General features: G+C 39.3%; 1 protein-coding gene and 1 long non-coding RNA gene across 3 annotated transcripts; one reads left to right on the top strand and one right to left on the bottom strand.

Annotated features, from left to right (window-relative positions):
- Window positions 1-645: 645 nt before the first annotated feature.
- On the top strand, window positions 646-2,291 carry lsm3 (LSM3 homolog, U6 small nuclear RNA and mRNA degradation associated). Its single transcript, XM_043223773.1, has 4 exons — window positions 646-801; window positions 920-1,030; window positions 1,762-1,857; window positions 2,013-2,291. Exons 1-4 carry the CDS (start codon window positions 781-783, stop codon window positions 2,091-2,093), a joined length of 309 nt encoding a protein of 102 aa, XP_043079708.1. The 5' UTR covers window positions 646-780; the 3' UTR covers window positions 2,094-2,291.
- On the bottom strand, window positions 2,202-12,533 carry LOC122328065. Of its 2 annotated transcripts, XR_006247770.1 has the most exons (5): window positions 12,320-12,533; window positions 11,600-11,666; window positions 4,089-11,365; window positions 3,080-3,200; window positions 2,202-2,322 (listed from the first exon to the last, which is right to left on the bottom strand). It is a non-coding gene; the product is annotated as an uncharacterized LOC122328065 (long non-coding RNA). The 2 variants fall into 2 exon arrangements; XR_006247769.1 differs by having other exon boundaries at window positions 3,080-11,365.
- Between the last annotated feature and the right edge of the window lie 6,246 nt (window positions 12,534-18,779).

Raw genomic sequence — 18,779 nt, 5'->3', positions numbered from 1 at the left:
ATAATGGGTATTATTAGCTTATTAGGTTAACACACCACTTTTACTTACTATTAAATTATATTCAAGTTATAATTTATACTACTTAAGTATAATTTACAGAAACACGTCAGAAACACATTAGTGTAATTTTAGAGGTATATAATTACAACAACTTCTGTGGGGTGAAAACTAAAAGCGGTTAACTTATTTATAAAGTAATACGTAAGTTAATAATATTACATTTGAAAGGAGTAACTAGTAAAGCCATGATGATTTTTAACACTGAAACCAATCGAGTTGTTATAGTCAATGTAAATGATTATTATCATCATCAGAATAGCTGTAAAGTTTATTAAAATAGTTTTATGCATGTTTAGCGTATTTATCTATGCGCTGTACTGAATGAAAAGACTCAACGAATCTCTCTCTCTTTAACCTTAAAGTTTTTGTCGTTAATAAATTAGCAAACCAAATCGGAGGTGAAGCGCAGGACTCAAAAGCGTTACTTTTCTCACCGATGACCAGAACGGACCAATCATATTTGCGATAGTGGACAACGTTGCCTTAAGACCCTTGAAGATTGATTTTCTCTTACGTGTGAGTTACAGTCAGTAGAATGTATAGATATAAGAGATTTCACTTCTACTGTACACGTGTTATATAGAGATGTGTTAGCGTCGAGCAGCTGGCGGCGGATGATTGAGTTTGTGGTTCGTCGCGCGCCCTCTGGAGGAACGCTTCAGGTTTCCCGCCCTAAGATTTGTGGAGACGAACGAAAAGCATTCTGGGTAACCGGGAAAGATGGCGGACGACGCGGAGCAGGTACGATACACTGTCTTACACACACACATGTTTTTACTGCTCTGTGTGATCGAGAAGGTCACGGCGTCGAGTGTGTTTTTAAAGAGTTTATATGACCGTCCCGTTCTTTACTGTCCAGCAACAAACCACGAACACCGTAGAAGAACCTCTGGATCTGATCCGCCTGAGTCTGGATGAGAGGATCTACGTGAAGATGAGGAACGACAGAGAGCTGCGAGGAAGACTGCACGTGAGGAACACACACCTCACTCCTTCACCCCTTCACTCCTTCACTCTTTCACTCCTTCCTTCCCTCCTTCGTTCACTCCTTCACTCCTTCACTCCTTCGTTCCTTCACTCGTTCCTTCATCACCGGTTTAAAGCTCCAGTGCAGAGAAACACCGTGAAGCGAAATTAAACTCTTTCCTCTAACTCTAATGACTTTATATACCAGACAATAAAGACCTAAAGCTTAATAACGATTATTTTAGAGTCATAATTATACAGTAGTAGTTTTTAATAATAAGATTATTTGTTTTCATATTTTCTGGTTTAGTGTATGTTCCAGTAATTGTACTGACTTTATTTGTATTTATTTTAACTATCATTAATTATTATTGAACAGTGTTTGTTATTAATGAGTATTACTGCTGTTTTGTATTTATTGATACCTGAATATGTATACAACAAACTACCAGTCTATTCTAAATGGTACATTTTATGTATTAAACACATTAATATGTTTCATACAATCTATACTACATGAATCTGAATATGTACATCTACATACATGCAACTATTTCACTAAATATACTGTGTGTGTGTGTGTGTGTATACATAATAAATATAAACAGATATGTATATATATGTGTGTGTGTGTGTTTCATTCATGCTGTTGTTTTTCCAGCAGGACGTAGACAACATATTGATCAAATATGTATTTATTGATTTATTTCTACTTCTTGTTCCTGATGCGTTCAGGCCTACGACCAGCACTTAAACATGATCCTCGGCGACGTGGAAGAGACCGTGACGACCGTGGAGATCGACGAGGAGACGTATGAAGAGATCTATAAGGTAACGCTCTTCATCTTTGAGCTCGTTCTTCTCCAGACGCTTTCTGTCAACTAAAAACAATAAATGCCTGTATCTGTAAGACTGAGCAGTAATCTGATTGGAGGATCGGTTGACTCCTCATCTATAATGTGTATACATGTTTTGAAATGTTTCAGTCGACGAAGAGGAACATCCCGATGCTGTTTGTCCGCGGGGACGGCGTGGTGCTGGTGGCTCCTCCGCTGAGGGTCGGCTAGCTCCACACGGATCTTCTTCAGCGTTATGATTTGGACTTTCCTTCTTCCTCCAGCGGGTGGACTCTCTTTGTTTTCAGAAGCACGGAGCGGTGAATCGGTTCCTTTTGCGAGTTGACTTTTGCTTTTAGTTTGGTAAACCCGCGCCGCGTTTGATTTGAGTGTTTTTGACCGTCATTAAAAGTCATGAAGTTTCTTCAAGTGGCTGCTGCTTTCACTTCCTTGAGAAGATCTGAAATACAGAACAAGTGCGTCGTTAATGGCATTTCTAAAAAGGATGTTCCGATTGAGTTTGATGGGATATTAGCGTTATATTTAATAAAGTAACAGTTTATTTTTATAGCAGGCTAATATACATTTTCGAAATGTAAGATTTTAGAAGAGCCTGCATTTATTCGATCAAAAATAAAATAATAGCAGTAATATTTTCAAATATGTTAATATGCTGATTTGGTCCTTTAATCATTTTTAAGTACTGTTAGTGCTCAGATATGTATGATGGTTCTTTTTTTTTTATTAAAAAATCAGATTTTTATGATTCTGTGATGGGAAAGAAGTCAATGAACTTCAAGCATGTGAAATGTTTTCCACACTAATAATACTACTTCAGCAATGATTAGCTAATAGCTGCTTCCTGAAGGATCATGGGACACAGACTGAAGGAATGATGCTTTCTTATACATTACATGCTTTGATATAGAAAACTTACTCTTACTTTTTGATACTATATATATATTATATATATATATACACACTATGAGAGCTGTATCATGTCACAGGATCTCTTGGGCAGCGACACTAGACACTAGAGAAGAAATTCATTCTTTCTCACTTCTATTTAATTCAGTGTGTGCTTTATTGGCGTGAGAGTGTTAGAGTATAGAGTTATTAACACTCCATCTTCAACAGACAGGAACATGCATGTAGACGCTTAAATCAACGGTCTAGATGTCTGCGGTGCACTTAAGTACAGTATGCTTCAAACTCACGGGTTTGTCTGGAGGTCTGAGCTGAAGCAGAGCGATGAGGACCAGGTTCTTCCAGCAGAGGGCAGTCCATGAACATAAAGATCCATGAAGAGGTCCTTATGTAGAAATTCAGCTCCGTTATCTGCTGGAGATGCTAGGATATCTTATAACAATTTCAAGGGACTCTTTCATGAATGCATTCTCCTCTTTTATTATTTATTAGTATTGTGTATTTATTATCACACTTTTATTAAGGAAAACTTTTTTTATCATAAACGTGGTCAAATAACATCATTTTTAACGTTTCTTTTATTTTAAATGCATCGCCACAACAGGTTAATACGCTTAAAATGTTAAGTTGGAATGGCTTAAAAGATTTTATAACATTTTTCCCCCATCATTTTAACTTTGGTCTATGAACCAAACACCTCACATTTAATCTGACACTGCATATAATAAATGCACATGTCCAAGAAATAGTAATAATAATAATAATAAATGCTCAGCGTGTGGTTGGTTCATGTGAGTTAGTTCTGGACTCAGAAGTGAGCAGCAGATGGAGCTAGCGTCTTCTTCTGGAGCGTTTCTTCTCCTGTAATTGAGTTCCTCACAATTAAAATCAATTTCACATTTCAGCGACGTTTCAAAGGCTCTCTGGGGTCAAAACTAGAAGCGCAGCTCCAGAAATAGAGCAGTTGTTTGGAGAAGAGCACCGAAATAACGCGTTCCCATGATGTGGGTCTTTCCCGTTCGTGACGCAGAGCTCGGTGAAGATGCCTTAACTTTTCCCACAGCCTGAAATAGTCTCCTGGAGGTGGCTGATAACCAGAGAGATCTGACGGAGCCTGGCGAGACTCAGAAGTATCTTTGAGACATCAGGCGGTGGACAGAAAACCAAAGCTTATATATTGGGAAACCTGTCCAATAAATACTGAAGAATATATTGCGCTCAAATAGTTGGATGTTTGGCCTCTAGATGGTTCAAGTCTTTTTTTTAACTTCTACTAGTTTATTAAGCTGGAATACGTACCGGAAGCCATTTTTTAAAATGGACGTTGGTGGTGTATTTTCTCGGCTCGCTTTCCTCTTCATTCGTGTGTTCTTTCACATCTCTAACGTGTTTTTTGGGTGATTGCATGAACACTGGAGCTCCTTCGGTTAATCTGAAACGACTCAAGACCGTGGCGTAGATTATACCCCAAACATTATCGTAGCGTGTTTGGTTGTGCATTTACCAAGAATCATAACAGTAACTACATTTATTCATTTCTTAAAGTAAATCAGCTGAAAATCAGGCCATCCGAAGATTAGCTCATTTGGAGAAATTGAGCATTTCATTATTTGTGAGAATGGGTGCCGTCAGAATGAGAGGCCAAACATAACAGTAATCCACACGACGTTAACATCTTTTAAGTGAAATAGATTTTTAGGGTGTTTCGGTTGGTCCTTTATCCATTGAAAAGTTTACTCGACCATAATCAGGTGAGAAATATGAAGTTTAGAACTTTCCAAAACGGCTCTAAATTAATGTTGCTGGAAGCTTTATTACAGATTACATATTTTTGGCTCAAAGCAATAGTTTGAAATAAAAACCTCTTTATGAAAAGTCTTTATGCTTCACGAGACATTAACCCACAGACGGGAGTGTGTTTATCAGCTGTTTGGACTCTAATTCTGACGGCACCCATTCGCTGCAGAGCATCCGTCGACGGGCGAGTGACATAACGCTGAGTTTTTCATTGAATCGTTCTAATTCTAGAGAAGAAGTGCACCGCTGCTACGGTTCTGAAGATGATAACACACGTTCCAGCCGATTCAGTGAAGAACACAGCATTATTGTTCACTGTGGTGAATGAGAGAGAGATAACCGAAGGATAAAGATGATCGTTTTATCATTACGTTAGCTGTCGTTCGAGCGGTAAAGCTGTCGAAATCATAGCAAAGAAGTAAAACCCAATGAAGACAACAAAAAAAGTGATTATTTTTCCACTGTGTGCAAACAAGGAACGAAAGGAACGTGAATCACCGTCACAAGTGTTTCTGACCGAGTCTGAGAGCACATCACCTCTCAGGATGGTTTTTTCCTATAACTAATGTGAGAAGCACGTCTCTGGCCGCGAGGGACCTGCGTCTAATCTTAGATCGGCTGCAGTGTCCAGAAATCCTCCTAAGCTGGAAATAGCGGCGCTAAACATAGACTCACGGCCTGTAAGATCTTATACTAATGTGCAGAAAGATGTTGGCAAGTCAGCGCATAGTCCTTGTGTTTTTGGCTTCGTGAGTATTGACATATTTGCACAGGTGTGTCAGATTATTCCCATCTCCACACGAACAGAGAGAAGTCCTTCCAGCGTGTTCTCGTCCGCCCGTGGGTCGGTATTATTACTGACTGCGTTTGAACCAATCGGAACGCTATATACGTTTTTAACGCCGTTTATTGAAAAAGTAGACTTCGATGGCTTGCCTTCATCTGTGGGACTCAAAGCCTCAATGCTTTTCGTCCGAGCAATGAACATTTGCGACGCAACATCCTTGTTTTGTGTTTAAAGCCAAGTAACCAAACATCGCTCTTTTCGATAAAGTCGTCTTTTAAAAGAGGTGTTATTGATTTCAAACCGTTAAAACCACTTTTGTCTCCAAATGCACGCCCCTTTATGTTTATACGTCTTTGTTCAGCACGACTGATTGATAATAATCATATAAAGTAGGGTTAACAACCGACCGAAACAAAACAATTCATCTGTTCTTTGACTTTAGATTGATTTTCCCGTTTGGATGTTATTTTTGAGCTCTCTTCTGCTCGGTGTTATTCACTTGTCAGAATCTGTTGAATATGATTATATGTTCATAAAATGTCAGCGTGGAACCATTAAAGCATCCAGACGGTGTTTGTATCAGTGTCGAATCCAAAGAAACGGAGTAAACAAATTATTTTCTCATAAAGCCGGAGATTTACATCTCTGCTGTGTCAAGCAACAGTAGCTTCTGCGGCCGGCTTGTTTTTTACTCGCCTCCAAAAAAATGCAATAAAAACGAATTCAAATGGATTCCTCGACATATAATCGTTTTGAGTTTCCTTGATTTTATTTCTCCTTAAATTGCAGACATAAAATCAAAATTGTGCTGGTATTGGAAATAGTTGTGTTCGAACTGATAAACTCCGGTTCTGAAGCTTCTCTGTGTATTTTCGAGCTCTGATTTAATGGCCTCTGAACAGACGGGCCTTCGGTCAGATTTACGGCCTTGGCCTGCATTCAGACGAGATCCTGACGAAAACCAGCCTGCTCTTACAAACCAGAAACAGGCCTGGACCAGAACCGTTGCCGTGATGCTCACAAAAGCACAAAGAAGCCACCTAGCAACCAAAGCGGGACACCCTAGCAACCGCTCAGCGGGGTTGTCATTGTTACCTAAAAGCAAACGTTTACGTTATTTGAAATGAAATGTGCATTAACGGAAATATCAGGATGTTTAAAATATGTGAAATAAATAAAAAGAAACATTTCGAAAACACTTTATAATGCGGTTCAAAAGTTAACAACATTTAATAAACGTAAACTAATGAAGATCCATACTTCTCCGGCATTTATTAATCTTAGCTGATGTTAATTTCAGTGTTTATTAAAATCACGAGTTGTTTTTGTTAACGTCAGTTAATGCACTTTGAACTTGAACTACTGTATTTAACATAAAGATGAATAAATAATGTGATAAATGCACTCTTCATCGTTCAATGTTTGCGAATGACACCGTATTGTAAAGTGTTACCAATATTTTTTAGTAAGAAGTACTAAAATGATTAAAACTAAAGATGGAGTAAAAATTCATACGAATATTTAATTCTATATTTATATAACATATTTATAAGTGAAAAAAAACATGACACAAATTGAAACAAATTATTTTGCTTTTCATTAAAGCTAAATATTACTATATTAGTACTTTAATAAATAATTACATATTTAAATATAAATAGAGCAACAACACTTTAGCATCATGGGAATTATTTTTTATATTAAATACACGCATGCATGCATAGGCATCTTATTTTATGTGGAATAAATTGGAATAGTTTATATAATTGTTTGAGTCCTCTCATCCCATTTTTCTGTGCTTAGAAGTTCACCAGCAGCATTTTTGTTGACCCTCAAATGGGCATATTTGAGCTAATACCCGAAAGGAATTTACAATTTGAAAACAGCTCCTTTCCACAACTTTATTACACAGGACTGCCAGAAGGGTCTGGAGAGACTGCGGACCACTGCCAGGGATTCCTGGCTTGATGACTTTCCTAGACATGCTACGCAGCGTTTTGGGTTCAGCCGTGTCATTTGGAGGCCACGCTCGGAGTAAACAGAGCAATTTACATTGCTCAGAGAATATTACGGTAAATTTTGCTCTGAATGGGCGACTTTGAAGTGCCCTGCTCACCACAATTAAAACACAAGCCTCGCTTGTTTTCTTCTTTTCCACTGGGTTTTGTTTTCGGGAGACTCCGACTGCGAATAATAGGAAAGTTGCATATGATTTCCTCTTTCGGTCGCAGGTGGCGCGGTGTAATGAGCTGGGTTACAAACACATCAGATGCTTTCACATCGTGCCCATCTGCCAGGGCCGTTTATAACGCCATTGTCTGTCCGGCGACGACATCCATGTCCACCTGTGACTCCTGGCCGGCCTCGTGACAGCTGCGCTTCCCTTTAAAAGTCACGCTGACGGACCGCAGGAGCCCGAGGGGAAAATACACGGCCCCGGTGACCTTGATGGGACTCGTGCGTCAGAGAGCGACTCTCGAATACATCTTGGAGTCGTTACAGCGCCACGTATATGGAGTGTGTGGTGTCGGTCATTACAGGCCGAATGGCAGCCGACCGCTTCTTTTGTGTCGGGTTAATCCAGCGAAGGCATTGTTCGTGTGATATTAATTGGTCCCGTAGGATGTTTTTTGCATCTGGCTGCGGACCCATATTGTATCTGGAACAATGGGCGAACACCGAACGGTATTACTGGTGTACACGCTCTCGCTCCTGTACATAACAAACGATTTCCAGCCGGCTTTTGTTGTTTCCAGTGCATTGTGCCGAGGTTGGACTTCTGATCTGAACGACCCGTCGTGACGCTCTTGAGTTTCTGTTTCAAATAGAAGCTGTATTCGTGAAGGAACGCATGCGAAAAAACTTGCGAAACACTGATAATCCTTTTAAAAAACCTCATTGACCCCAAATGTTTGAATGGTTGTTAAGAAATAGATATATGTAAACAAGCTATGGACACCGATTTAGTTTGCTGAGGTAAATCTAATATCTTTTGATGTTTCCCGGCATATTAGTCCTGTATTATAGCACTCTCTTAAAAGGTGCTTCAAGATGCCAACCTTCTTGTCCTTTGTGGCAAAAGAAGGTTCTTCAGAATATAGAAAGGTAAGAAAGAGATGGCTTTGACTGAATGGTTCTTTGTGGACCCAAAAATGTCTCTTCTACGGCATTGCTGTAAGTGGAAAGAAATGGTGACCAATTTTAATTATTGCACAAATGTAAGATCAGGCCGAACGTCTGAAAATGCCGTTTTGAAAAAATAAGGTGGATAAAACCCTCCGAGGATGTTAGCAACCGCAGAGAAACCGACACATCTAGTTTAGTTTTATTGTAACACGTTGTAATTCCAACTCTTATAAAACAATATACAGCTTTGGATAGCCATCGCTTGCCCTTCTACGGAGCTGGAGAAACGCAAACATTCCAGTCGCTCCTGCTGATCAACAACTCTATTAAACCAACGGCTCAATTGCTCATGCAACAGTAAAGCCTTCAGCTCACAAAACCTGTGTGTTTCTGGCGGTAGACACTAGTAAAAGTGTTATTAGGTTTCTATTCACGTCGCGCATCCTGAAGTACCGCTCAGTATTCATTTGTTCCCAAGGCGAACCACATACCTTGCATATTTTTGTCTTCTTTTTATGCTCATTAACAGCTTGGTTATTTTGCCCATAAAATAAACCTTTTATATACTTAAAGGCGTCCAGGCAATATTACAAGCGCCTTTAAAAAATAACTAGGAACTTTAAATAGCTTTCACTGATGTTTGTGCTGAAAACGTATTTATAGCAAGTTCTCCATCCTGATGTTCTCCAGCGTGATGTCCTTAATAAAACCTCAACACCTAGATTCAGCATGCTACCTTGCTGTCTACATAGGCGTCTACCTTCTGAGAATGCTTTCTAAGCAGGCAGCTTACTAGGTTTTGGAACAGAGCTCCGTTGTGCCATATTTATCTGCCAAAGCCCATCTTACTTTAACTCCACAAGTAGTACCCAGCCCCCAACCCAGCTTATAGACAGATTGATTATCATTTCAGTTGGCACACATGTTTTCTCACCCAGAGGATTAGCTCGATGGGATCTGCCTGGAGAAAATGGGACAAATGCGAAGTAGCCAGGAACAAATGACAATGCAATCATTTATCCCAAGCATGCCTCGCCAAACAGCAGTTAGATAACAGCCGCTCAATGACGGGAAGAAATCCTGGATGTAGGGCCAGACAGTTAAGATGTACCAAGGTCGGATTATGTAAGCGTCACTGTAAACACTGGATAATGATATTAAAAAGGGAGAGGAAAAGAGAGGGGGCTGTTATTTACATTGACACTAGCCAATCAATGAACTGGACTGTAATATAGAGCCTTTAGCTTAAAATTTCACAATATTATTATTAAAACTGTAAGAAAACTAAATGCACACAATTACTTGGTGGTACTTTTTTCGGTATTATCTCATCTAATGTATTTAACTATTTTCAGAGAGAATTACCCTTATTTTCACAATTTAATTCTCACAATATTTTAGTGTGTATATGATATAATCAAATATAGTATTTTCATTGTTTAAATGAGAGAGGTTTTGTGCACTGAAAAAGGGCCACGCACCGAGCCCTGAGGCACCCCATTGGCTGTCCCTGTCAAATATAGTAAAGATGATGTGGAGTCTGCTGGCCGTCGCTCTCTGTTGTTTATAAAGTCCACGTGACTCTAAATTGTCCCATTTATCTTTTCAGACTTGTCATTTTTCAGTATCGTAATGCTCATAAATGCTTTAACAGCGGAAAATGGCAATTTGTTTTTAAGTAGTGGATTCTAGCAATACCTCACTCTCATCCTGTTTTTCTGGTAATAGTGCCTGAGCTGAGCCCTTTACAGTCACCATAAACACAATAACAGGTCCTGGTCACAGTCCGTCGTCGAAGTCCAACCACAGACCAGCACCAACAAACGTGCAACCCGTCTGCTGCCGTGGCACGTTAATGGCTTTACCCAGTTTTTGGGCCGACACAATGCTCTAAACACAAAAATGCAATGAGGTCGCTATAATAATGCCAGTACTATCTACAGACCATGTGGAAGCCATCTAGTGGAAAGGTTTAGGAGAAGGTATGCGTGCTCTGCAAGTGTCATTTCCCGTACTTGCTAAGAAGTTCATGCCACTGCCCACGCTAGCTTGAAAGATGCCTGCGTGTGTTTGCATGCCATACCCCAAGGAGACATGTTTTTCCTCATGCACACCAGTGGCATTTCTGAACTCATTAGGAGTTCTCTTCCGCTGCTTGTTGACATGCATTGAAAGTACTTCCTTTCCCCTTAAGTGAGCTTTTCTCTGTGGACTGCATTTGATTTCTAAAGGTCCTAATTCAACACAAGAAAGCATGTTATCCTCTGTCTATTGGTGGTCAGAGCAACTATATTGTTTGCTCTTTTCCTTAGCTCAGATTTATTGATTTTGGGTTGGGGCCAGATGGGTTTCTAAAGGAGGGAAATTTGGGCGACTCCGTTTGCATCCTTAGTAACATGTTTTAGTTATTGTGAGAAATGCCACTGGGAACATACAGTCAAAAAAACAAAACAAAAAAACCCCTGCTTGTTTATATGTAGCCTAAATATACCCGAGGAGAAATAAGAATGTAGTGTTAATTAATAATAATAATAAGTGCAGTATATAGAAATTTTACCCTAATGTTGGAACACTTTGTTCGATTTCAACAAGTTCTAATAAACTTTTAAAGTCAAAGTTTGTATCTTTTAATTAGCATTTGTTAATGGACAATTATTTAATTATATAATTAAAATGCAAATGTTATAAATGTTCCCACTTTATTAAGAATTATATAATATTTAATAGGGCTCAGTATCGAACCTTGATGCACCCCAGTGATTATCTGATCTTCTGTGAGCGTCCTTAAAGATGATGTGAATGATCAGAATCAGTTCTTCTTCTTCTTCTTCTTCTTCTTCTTCTTCTTCTTCTTCTGAGAGCATCCCTAAAGACGATGTGAATGATCAGTGAATTGTCTCATTTTTCATGTCTGCTTCATTAGGTTCAAGTTTCACGATGGTGCTCACGAATGCTTTAACTTTGCAAAAGGTTAAAAAACGGAACAGATTCTGTCATAAATAAGTAAATAAATAAGCATTAATGATAAGGTAATGAAAATTGCATGGGCATACTTTAGTTGTTATGAAAAGGATCTCAAAATGAATTCAATTTGACTCACTTTTCATCATTTGCTGAAACAACCTTTTGTGCCAGTGGAACAGTCTGTGCAATGTCTTAGTGATGTCCTTGACCAAAACCAAAACAATAAAGAGACTAATTTAACTAAACTGAATGACTCATATTTAATGTGATGCACCTGATTGTGAGCAATAACAGAATTGGCCTCCTTTAATAAGGTCTGTTATGCAGTGCTTAAAATATGTTCTTGTTCAATATAAACAGTCAGTGTTTGCTCGTGTTTTACATGTTTGACTTCAAAACTTAATTGCAAATTGTATTGATTACGACACACATTAAACTATTGCAACATGTACAAATGCATCACCAGAACAGGACCAGCAGGTTTAAGTTGCACAAACAAGTTTAATGATTGATTGCTTTCTAAACATCAGGAGACAATTAAATGTATAAGGATACTGGATTACCAAAAAAAAAAAAACATTACCATTATGAATCTTTCAGACATCGTCCAACTTTTGCACAGCTGTTTACTCAATACAGTTGAGGCTTATGCAGAAGATATCATTATAATTGTCATATATTACAATTTATCATAAGCCCAGAGACTCTAAACGTAGTCCTTTTTCCTGTAAATGCTAGTTCTAGTGACTCTGGTGTGAAAAGCCCGTTATTTGCCTTCATCTAACAGAGACTGTGCAAACTCAGCTCTAGAGACTGTTTGCCAGCTTGTTAATATTTGAATAAATCTGTCACCTACCAGCGAGCTTCTCTCTAGGATCTGGGATTTATACCGGTATCCTGAAAGCAACTCTCTCCAAGCCAAATAAAAGGCATTTCACTGGGTGTCAGCTGATGTATGCGTTTGTTTACAGGCGGGACAGTTTGCATTGCGCTTATAGAAAACAACAAGCCGCAGACGGTTAGCGTGGCTCAGAGTTTTCGTGATTTACCATGCTAACTGCTGCGCTGGATTGTTTTGAACGGGGGCTTTGCATGTTAGATGAATGTGGTCTGTGGTTTGAAGGCAGTGTTTGGGGACTTTCCCAGTTGTCTCCTTCTGCTTCAAGTCACAGTCAAGTGTTGCATGATTGACGCAGCATGCAGAGCTCTGCTTCAAATGTGTGTTTGCTGTATGTGAAGGGCCAGTCAGAACATATTGAATGTACATGATCAGTTTTATTAATGTAAATAGCCTCTACCAGCACTTATTTATTTTTTGCAGTGAGTTTCAGCCTCGTAGACATTTTCATTAGAACAGTCGTTGCACTCTACACACTGTGTTATTATTTAATATTATTATTTAGTTATTATTATTTTTTGCTGCAGTGAAATAACACTGTTTAAACAGTTACCTATTAACTCAAATTGCAGATTTATATGAATTACAAACTGTTAGAGTTGAAATAATGTTGAATTCTGCTTCTCTTGGCCTTCTTACTGTGGTCCCTTAACATTATATCTCAGTCTTTAGTGATCTGGGACATCATTCTCTCTCCTCTCCCTCCTTCAAGTCAGACATCTAGCTTTAGCGTTCCTTAATCTATTCATTATAAACAATTTAACAAGAAAAAATTATAAAATGCAATAAGTCCAGGTCATTAAAGACCCGAGTATGTCATAATGATCGGTGAAACATTTACGCATTTAAAAGAGAGGGAAAAAGATAACTTTTATGTTCTTCTGTAACCTTGTCAAAATGAAAACCAGTTGTGTAAATCTTAGATTTTTCCTCGCCAGGTGATGCAGGTGTAAGATAATGGTGAGCCCTGACCTGAGGGGGACTTACATTAATTCCCTGCTTAACACAGTTATGAATGACTCATGGTTCACTCCACTTTCAGCACTGTGTCAGGGGAGGATTTACAGCCAGCCAAACCAATCAATGCTCCGTTGTCCCACATATGAGGTGGCGCGACTGTCTCTCGTTGTTTGGATTTCCCACCTTGTGAAATTCTGCCCTAGTTGTCATGTTCTTGATAGCTTATTGTCCCGTGAATGAGGAATCTAGGGCGTCTTGGGAAAGGTTTTTTAGGGCTCTTGCAGTGTGGTGTGACAGGTGTAATAGCCTTAACGTCACGAGTCACTTACTTACAAAGTTTTAGAAGAATTGTTCCTTCGACAGTTGGTGGTATTATTAATCCAAGTGAATTTCCAAACACGGATTTCTGGAACATGCACTGTGTTCCGATTAAGATCCACATTGTTTGTGTGTGTGTGTGTGTGTGTGTGTGTGTGTGTGTTTTGGGTATAATTAAACCAAACCTGCTGTAGGCCAATCCAGAAGCCTGGTTCTCTTGCCAAAAACACAGTTTTATATTGGCTTTGCATGGATTATTGCAGGATGATATAAGCTGTGTGACCTTGCCTAGAGGTTTTTATTGAGCCTGAAGACCTAGATTAGCTGGTTCAGGTGTGTTTAACTAGGGTTCAAGCTAAACTCTGCAGGACATTGGCATTCTTAGGGTGACCACATGTACCATTTTTCTCGGATGCAAGACACAAATTTTCAATATCAAGCAACAAAATGATCTGTTTTGTACAGTTAGCTGAATGCGGATGAGATGGAAGCTGAACCCAAGGCTGGGTGATATATCGTACGATGTATTCATGTGCATCTTGTCAATAAAGCCAGTTCTTTGATGAGCGATAAATCTCCATCACCTTTTTTCAAATGAATTGGCATTTAATACACAATATCGTGTTCAGTTTCACCGATGATTCATTTGCGATACTGAACTTGACAGAGAAGTAGAAAAACTAAAAAAATAAGTTGAGGCCTGATATTGTAACCAGTTTAATGCTGTCTTCACTTCAACTTCTCTCTGCGGTCGATGATCAATCAGAACCCATCAGACAACACCCGTATCACTCTGTCAGGACACATTGAACCACTGAATGACAAAGGAATGAGCTAGAGATTTTCATCCAACAATCAAAGGAAATATCCAGCAGATCCTGACCTTGCAAACATGACTTGCTCCTTGTGCATTTCCTGTGTGATACCCAACAATGAATCAGCTGTGGACTGCACGCCTTAGGCAATAGCAGAGAACGTACGGTATCTCTCCCACCAGCCATTGATAGCCACTAAAGGACCTCTTGAATCACTCATCTGGCTGGCCTCCAAAGCAGGATCATGTGGAAAAAAAAGCACTTGACTTGGCACAGCAACCCCGTGGAAAGCATGCCTGCCATTCTTCACAAAGTTGAATTCGCCTCTCCTAGTTCCATTGCGTCAAAATAAAAGTCTGACTACAGGATTGAGGTGTTGTTGGATGGCCGCATAACACAAATAGATTTTGCCAATCTGCTATATTTAAATGACCCTTAAAGGCGTAGTTCGCCCAAAAATGCAAATTATGATGTATTAGTTCCGAAGCTGCTTTCTTCTGTTGGACACAAAATAAACCATTTTGAAGAATGTTGGTAACCAAAAAATCGATGGTAGCTATTGAGTAGCTCATTTTACTAGCATTATCTGATTTAGAGTCAAGTCTTGTCAAATGCGTTCACACAGGTGTCCTTGCTTTACAGTCGCCCAAGTAGATGCACCATCTATAAACAAAGCCCACAAAGTCATGTCAGGAAAAGCTGAAATCCGATATGCCTGGGAACCCCATTGTGGCCGGTCCTACTGTTTTTCGTTTTGCATTTTTCTTATTTGATTGTGATGAATGCCTTTACCAAAAAACACATGTGGGAACAAATTCACTTTGCTTTGTCATTAATCTTGTCTCACATGTTTATATTCTGGGATTTATTCTATTCTTGCCAATAGGATTGTTATGTCGACTAATGATGAACAATTTACTTACTGCAGAAGTTGAAACTTTGACTGAATACCATAATGACTCAGTTGGTCTTGCTTGCATAACATATTTGAGTTGTACAAGACTTGAAGAATGTTCACTCTGCTGTTCTAGAATAGGATTGGTCCTGGTTGGTTGCCAGGTCATTGTTAAATGGTTCCAATGGCGTTGTCTTAGGGCTCTGTGTTTCTGTGCAGTTACTATGGTTTTTTAGCAGTGGTTAACATGGTAATGTAGTCTTCATGCTCAAAAGGCTTGAAACATTGCTAGGAGGATGCTGTAGTTGCTAGGGGGTTACTATGATGTATTGAGCGTTTATGTTCGTTGCGATGTGGTTGCTAGAGCTTTCTAAGCAATGTTTTGTAAATGTTTTCCTGTGATCTTTTTAGGATGCTGACAGACCTTCAGACTGACGCTTGCACCAGTTACACTGTCCAGACTTCAGCAGCAAGCTCTTCTCTTCTGGAAGTTATTCCCACAACTTTTCACCACAATGGATATATTGATTTGGAAAAAATGCATTTTATTGGGCATCTCTTGTTGAATTAATAGACTGGAAAGAAGCCTGGTTGTTACCTCACAAGTACTGTATTTCAAATATAATAAACAATACTTTAGCAAAAATCGACACTTTCGTCTTTTTCTGTACTTCTTGCATCTGTTTAATATTTGCAATGTGTTGGGTCACTGGGGTGTTCGGGGGTGCTTGAGAAAATTGCTAGAATAACTTATGAGTTGTAGCTAGTAGTAGGTTTTCTGGCTAGCTGTAAGAAAGTGAGTCTCCGTTGCTAAGAGGTTTCTAGGGTGTTGTAGGTAGTGTCCAGGGTGTTTCTATGGTGGTAGTATTGCGGTTGCCAGGGTTTGTTAAAGACTTTCAGGAACGTTCACACTTGTTTTTTCCATTAAAACAATTGCCAAAAATTGGCAGCGAGAGTCCATTAGGAAAAATGGCAGCAACTAAGCATATTTTTTGGGTACATAATCTTCTCGTCTTCAATCAGCAGAGCAGCAAAATGCCAAAAATGCGTCTCTTTAACCCCTCCAAGGGTGCACTGAGTTTCCCAGCATGTATACTAATATCGTTAGTGGCAGTGCATGTCTGACTCTGGCTGAACAGATGTACTGAAGGAGGGAAATAATTGTTGTGGTTCAGCAAATGACATGTTATTTTTCCGCCGGCTCTTGAGCACATGTTCCCTGTATTGCTTTCGGCGAGGAGCATGCTAACCCTGGACTGGACGTTTAGCTGTATTACACACACTGTGCTTGAACTTGTGTTGTTTTTCGTGTGCTGGAGTCACTGGGTTCAGAGGGATGGAAACAGTGTATCCCCTCAGGATTGGATGTCATAAAATATGCTCCAAATTTGGAAACTCAAAACTCATTCTCATGGAGTTTGTGTTGGTTATTTGGCATTTAGCAGATGCTCTTTATCCAGTATGCAGCGCAGTAATCAGAGAGACAGTCCCCCGGGGCGCAAGAACACAATGGTGATGGACAACCTTTGTGTGACCAGCTCAAATCCTTCATTTTTAGCTTTCTAGCCAAGTTAATATTCCCTGATCTGGGACTAGATATCGTTATATTTTCTAAATAAAAAGTATCAACATTTGTTAGCAGGTGATTGGTTCCTTCTTGTGCCAAGCTTGCCAGCACTGTTAGGGCTTGTTCTGGTTGGTTGCTAGGGTGCCGTAGGTCAGGGTTTTTAGCACATTTTTGTGCCATAAGTGGTTTCCATGTTGTCCAACTATCCTGGTTGCATACATTGAGTATGTTGATATGTTTTCTACATGGCTGCAAAGGCATTGCTATCCAGACGTCCACTATTGCTAGGCGGTAAGCGATTGCTAGGAGATATGTGGTTCCTAAGGTGTTCTGATTGTTTTAATGTTGTTTTGTGGCCGTTAAGGTATTTGAGTATATTACAGAACACGAGAGTTGTTGAACTGCTATTCAGTTTAAGAGACATGCTATGTGGTTGCTAGGATAAGACAAAATGATTTAGATTGTTTTAATGAGTTGCTGCGTGGTTCAAATTGGTTGCCAAGGCATTGCTATGTGGTTGCTAAGGTGTGGTTTATTAATGTCTACTGTGTGGTTACTATGACGATTGTTAAGGTGTTTAAAGCGCATTACAATGCACAACTTTGTGGTTGCTAGACTTGTATTAGATGGTTGCCAGGGCACTGATAGGCAGTTTTTAAGGTGCTCTGTGTGGTTGCTAGGATATTAGTAGGTGGTCGCTACCATATTTTGGCTGGTTGATATGTGGTTAATGGTGTTTTAATGTTGCTGTGTGCTTCCTAGATTGGTTGTTAAGGTGTTTAGCGTGTATTATAGCACACAAGAGATTATGGGATGGTTGCCAAGGCATTGGCTTGTGTTTTAATGAGCTGTCATGTCGCACAGTTTAAGAATTATGCTATGTGGTTGCTAGGACATCGATGTGTGTTTACTTAGTGCTTTAATGAGTTGCTATGTAATTTCTGGAGTGGTTGCCAAGACATTGCTATGCGGTTGCTAAGGTGTTCTACAGTACTAAGAACTTATGGAACCAAAGCTTTGTTGCGCAGTTTATAAGTTGTTCTAGGTGTTTTATTAAGTTGCTGTGTATTGGTTGCTAAGGTGTTCTAAATGTTTTTAAAGTGGTGCTGTGGTTGTTAAGGTGGTTGTTACACATTGCACACATTTATGTGGTTGCTACAGTTTTTTTGCTGACTGCCATGCAGTTGTTCTGAATGGTTGCTAGGGTAGCAGTAGGTGTATTTTAGATAGTTGCTAGGGTGTTGATATGTGTGTTGATGTGTATTTCCTACACTGGCTGTTTGAATTTTGTGGGTGGTTGCTATGGTGTTTTGTGTGGACCCTAAGACTTTAAAAGGTGGTTGCTAAGGCGTTCTGAGTGTTTTTACAATGTTGTTACTGTATGCGCTTTCTAGGATGTATTTTAGCTTTTTCTTTTTCTGTAAAACTCACACCTGAAAAGACTGTGAGCTACGAGGTGGACTTTTCAACAAATAATTACATTAACTGCGACGTTAGGTAGAATTACAAATTGGTTGCCAACTGAAGCTATCAAATGCGCTGGGCTTTTGTTGACTTATTAATGCACTTTAAGTCCTGGTATAGTCTAGAGTTGCAGTATTATATCATAGCCTCCTGGGTTCAGGAATGCAAACATCTTTATTACTTTTTTACTGACCTTGCGTAATAAATTTATCATGGCATTCAAAACCTGAGTCATGCTGATATACGGGTCCCACGTTTATCAGTTTCACTGTACTTGTTTCAACAAAGAGTCTGCATGAAGCTACAGTTTGAAATAAACCTCTTTTTTATTTGTCCTATAAATGTAACAGACAAAGACTTAAACTGCTGGAAGGTTTTTATGGCTATGTGCAGACTATA

The sequence above is a fragment of the Puntigrus tetrazona genome, chromosome 22, assembly GCF_018831695.1.
Source record: "Puntigrus tetrazona isolate hp1 chromosome 22, ASM1883169v1, whole genome shotgun sequence".
Taxonomy (NCBI): domain Eukaryota; kingdom Metazoa; phylum Chordata; class Actinopteri; order Cypriniformes; family Cyprinidae; genus Puntigrus; species Puntigrus tetrazona.
Note: the sequence above shows the minus strand (reverse complement) of the source record. Positions and strands in the feature narration are given on the sequence as shown.

Excerpts from the sequence above, each read along its gene's own strand:
- lsm3 (XM_043223773.1), top strand. The coding sequence starts at position 781 with ATGGCGGACGACGCGGAGCAG. Across the intron at positions 802-919 it reads TGGCGGACGACGCGGAGCAG|CAACAAACCACGAACACCGT; the intron begins GTACGATACACT and ends TTTACTGTCCAG. Across the intron at positions 1,031-1,761 it reads AGCTGCGAGGAAGACTGCAC|GCCTACGACCAGCACTTAAA; the intron begins GTGAGGAACACA and ends TGATGCGTTCAG.